Raw genomic sequence first — 2,848 nt, 5'->3', positions numbered from 1 at the left:
TACTTATTTTTATTTCAATTTTTATTGTGATTTAAATGTGTGAGTTTACTTTTTTATTTCAAATTTAGTGTTATGAATTTTGTAAATTTGATGAGGACTATGTGGTTCTATTCACTTTTTATGGAATGTAATGTTGCCGCACCAAATCTGATTAGTAGTTTTTTTTTTCTACTCAATGCCCTAGTCTTTTTCTGATTAGAAAGGTTAACTAAGGATTGTAAGGATTACATAGGTTTAATTAATGAAAACTAGGGATTCGTTGGTGTAGTTTAAGGTAATTTGATGCTAATGAGTGGTAATTGTAGCATATAGGGGTAATAGTGGTTTGTTTAAGCTAATCAGGGATGTTTAATGGTAATTAGGGGTCTTTTGGAGTTATGATTAATTAAGGGTATGTAAAGTAATTAGGAGTGAGAACAGCCAGTTCAAGTGGATTCAAACTAGGGTTGTACTAGCCGCTCTTTTCTCCCTCTCGCCATTAGAATGATAGTGTCCTCGAAACTATAAATTGACATAACCCCTCGCTCATTTTCATCTCGAAGCACTCCTCTTCCTGGTTTTGCTGCTGCCGCTTCCTCGTCGCTTTGGTTTCTCTGTTTGAAAGGCCATTCCTAAAAATGGAGAATCGCAGAAGCTCTGGAGGAAGCGGGTGGTGGGTCTTTGTCCTTCCTCTCTTCACAAAAGATGGCCCTGGTTACTTCTTGCACTCCTCATCTGACGATGTTTCTGCATGGCGTCAGTGGCCTCTGTATATTGCACTGCTTATTGTTGCCGTCTGTGCTGTTCTAGGCTCCTGGTTGAGTCCTGGAGGCTGTGCGTGGGCTGGACGGCATAAGAGAGGCCGCATTGCCATTCCTGGCCCCAAAGGATGGCCGATTATCGGAAGTCTAATGGACATGAGCGTCGGCCTTGCTCACCGCAAGCTTGAATCTCTGGCTCGTCTTCATGGTGCGAAGAAGCTCATGTCCTTTAGCTTGGGCTGCACGCCGGCTGTTATCACGTCAGATCCGGAGGTGGCCCGAGAGTTGCTTACCTCCCCTCACTTCGCCAACAGACCCCTCAAGCAATCCGCACAGCAGTTGCTGTTTGGGAGGGCTATTGGCTTCGCACCCAACGGGGACTACTGGAGGCTGCTCAGGAGAATTGCTTCTGCTCATCTCTTTGCTCCTCGCAGGATCGCTGCTCATGAAGCTGGCCGCCAGGCCGACGCTGCGGCAATGCTGGCTCAAATCCAAAAGGAGTATCATTCTAAGGATGTTGTTACGGTTAGACGACACCTACAAGGAGTCGCGTTGAACAATATCATGGGAAGTGTCTTTGGAAGGAGGTTCGACATGTCTCATGAGAATGAAGAAGTGAAGAAGCTGCGGGAGATGGTAGATGAAGGGTTCCAACTGTTAGGAGCGTTCAACTGGGCGGATCATCTCCCATGGCTGCGACCGCTGGACCCTCTTCGAATCCATGCTCGCTGCGCCCGCCTCGTGCCGCGTGTGACAACTTTCGTTAGAAATATCATCGAGGAGCATCGTCGGGAAGCGCAGCGTAAAGAAAGCGGCGATCAATCTGATTTTGTTGATGTTCTGCTGTCGTTGCAAGGAGAGGATAAGCTCGAAGAGGAGGATATGATCGCTGTTCTCTGGGTACTTATTTCCATTCACTGCTCTCTGTATTTCACTTAGGTTAGAATAGAAGAAAATTAATATAGTCATTCGCATTTGTGGGAGGGACGTTAACTAAGTTTCGGAGGGCTTGTGTGCGCAGGAGATGATCTTTCGTGGTACAGATACGACGGCTCTGCTGACAGAGTGGACCATGGCAGAACTGGTGCTGAACCCTGAAGCTCAGAAAAAAGCTCAGGCAGAGTTGGACGCCGTAGTGGGGCACGACCGAAGCGTGCAAGATTCAGACATTCCAAAGCTGCCGTACCTCCAAGCGGTGGTGAAAGAGGCGCTGCGAATGCATCCACCTGGACCGCTCCTATCATGGGCTCGTCTCTCTACAGAAGATGTCAACATGGGCGATGGAATGTGTGTTCCAGCGGGCACAACTGCCATGGTGAATATGTGGTCGATTACTCACGACCCCAACATTTGGGAATCGCCACATGAGTTCCGTCCGGAGAGGTTTGTGGTGTCTGAGGGCGGGGAAGAGGTGGATGTAAGGGGAAACGATCTGAGGCTTGCGCCTTTTGGTGCGGGTCGGCGAGTATGCCCCGGAAAGGCTCTGGGCCTTGCCACTGTTAATCTCTGGGTTGCGAAGTTACTCCATCATTTTGAATGGCTTCCACATGCTGAACATCCGGTTGATCTGTCGGAGGTCCTTAAGCTGTCATGTGAAATGGCTCGTCCTCTTCATTGCGTTCCAGTCATCCGGGTGCCTTTCGCTAAATCTTCGAATTAGCTCATGGCCATTATCATCCAAATCGTGATGTTTTTTTGGGTAGTATTAGTAGGCATTCCGCAATGCCGTTCAAATTTTGCCTGCGATTATGTATTTGAGCTTACGAATGGTAGATTTTCCGACCTGTCCTTAGGAGGGGCTTATCATCGTCAATCTGTTCTCATCCTCAGGGCACCATTTTGGTATTAATGGTGTTAAATGGAGTGTTTATTTTTTGGGCTTTGATCCGTCTGCTTTATCTATATGAACCAAATCATTCATTTTGAGTATGACAATGAAGATGTTACAACATTGAAATCTTGAAATCGGGGCAATTTTACCAGCTTTTGAGTATTTCTCGAGATATCAACATTTGCAACAGAGAGACATGGTGCGCGTTTTTATTATAAAATTTATCTCCCTATATTCATTCATTTCCTCTTTCCATAAAGCTTTCGGAATAACGTGA

The 2,848-nt window shown here is 46.4% G+C and overlaps 1 protein-coding gene across 1 annotated transcript; it reads left to right on the top strand.

Annotated features, from left to right (window-relative positions):
- The first annotated feature begins 609 nt into the window (after positions 1-609).
- Positions 610-2,539, top strand: LOC149177632 (cytochrome P450 78A4-like). Its single transcript, XM_089423446.1, has 2 exons — positions 610-1,640; positions 1,762-2,539. Exons 1-2 carry the CDS (start codon positions 618-620, stop codon positions 2,398-2,400), a joined length of 1,662 nt encoding a protein of 553 aa, XP_089279572.1. The 5' UTR covers positions 610-617; the 3' UTR covers positions 2,401-2,539.
- The last annotated feature ends 309 nt before the right edge of the window (positions 2,540-2,848 follow it).

Source organism: Pinus tabuliformis, chromosome 4_1, assembly GCF_031772625.1.
Source record: "Pinus tabuliformis cultivar Carrire ecotype Pingquan chromosome 4_1, CPIR1, whole genome shotgun sequence".
NCBI classification, from domain to species: Eukaryota; Viridiplantae; Streptophyta; class Pinopsida; order Pinales; family Pinaceae; genus Pinus; species Pinus tabuliformis.
This window is presented reverse-complemented; position numbering and strand designations above follow the sequence as displayed.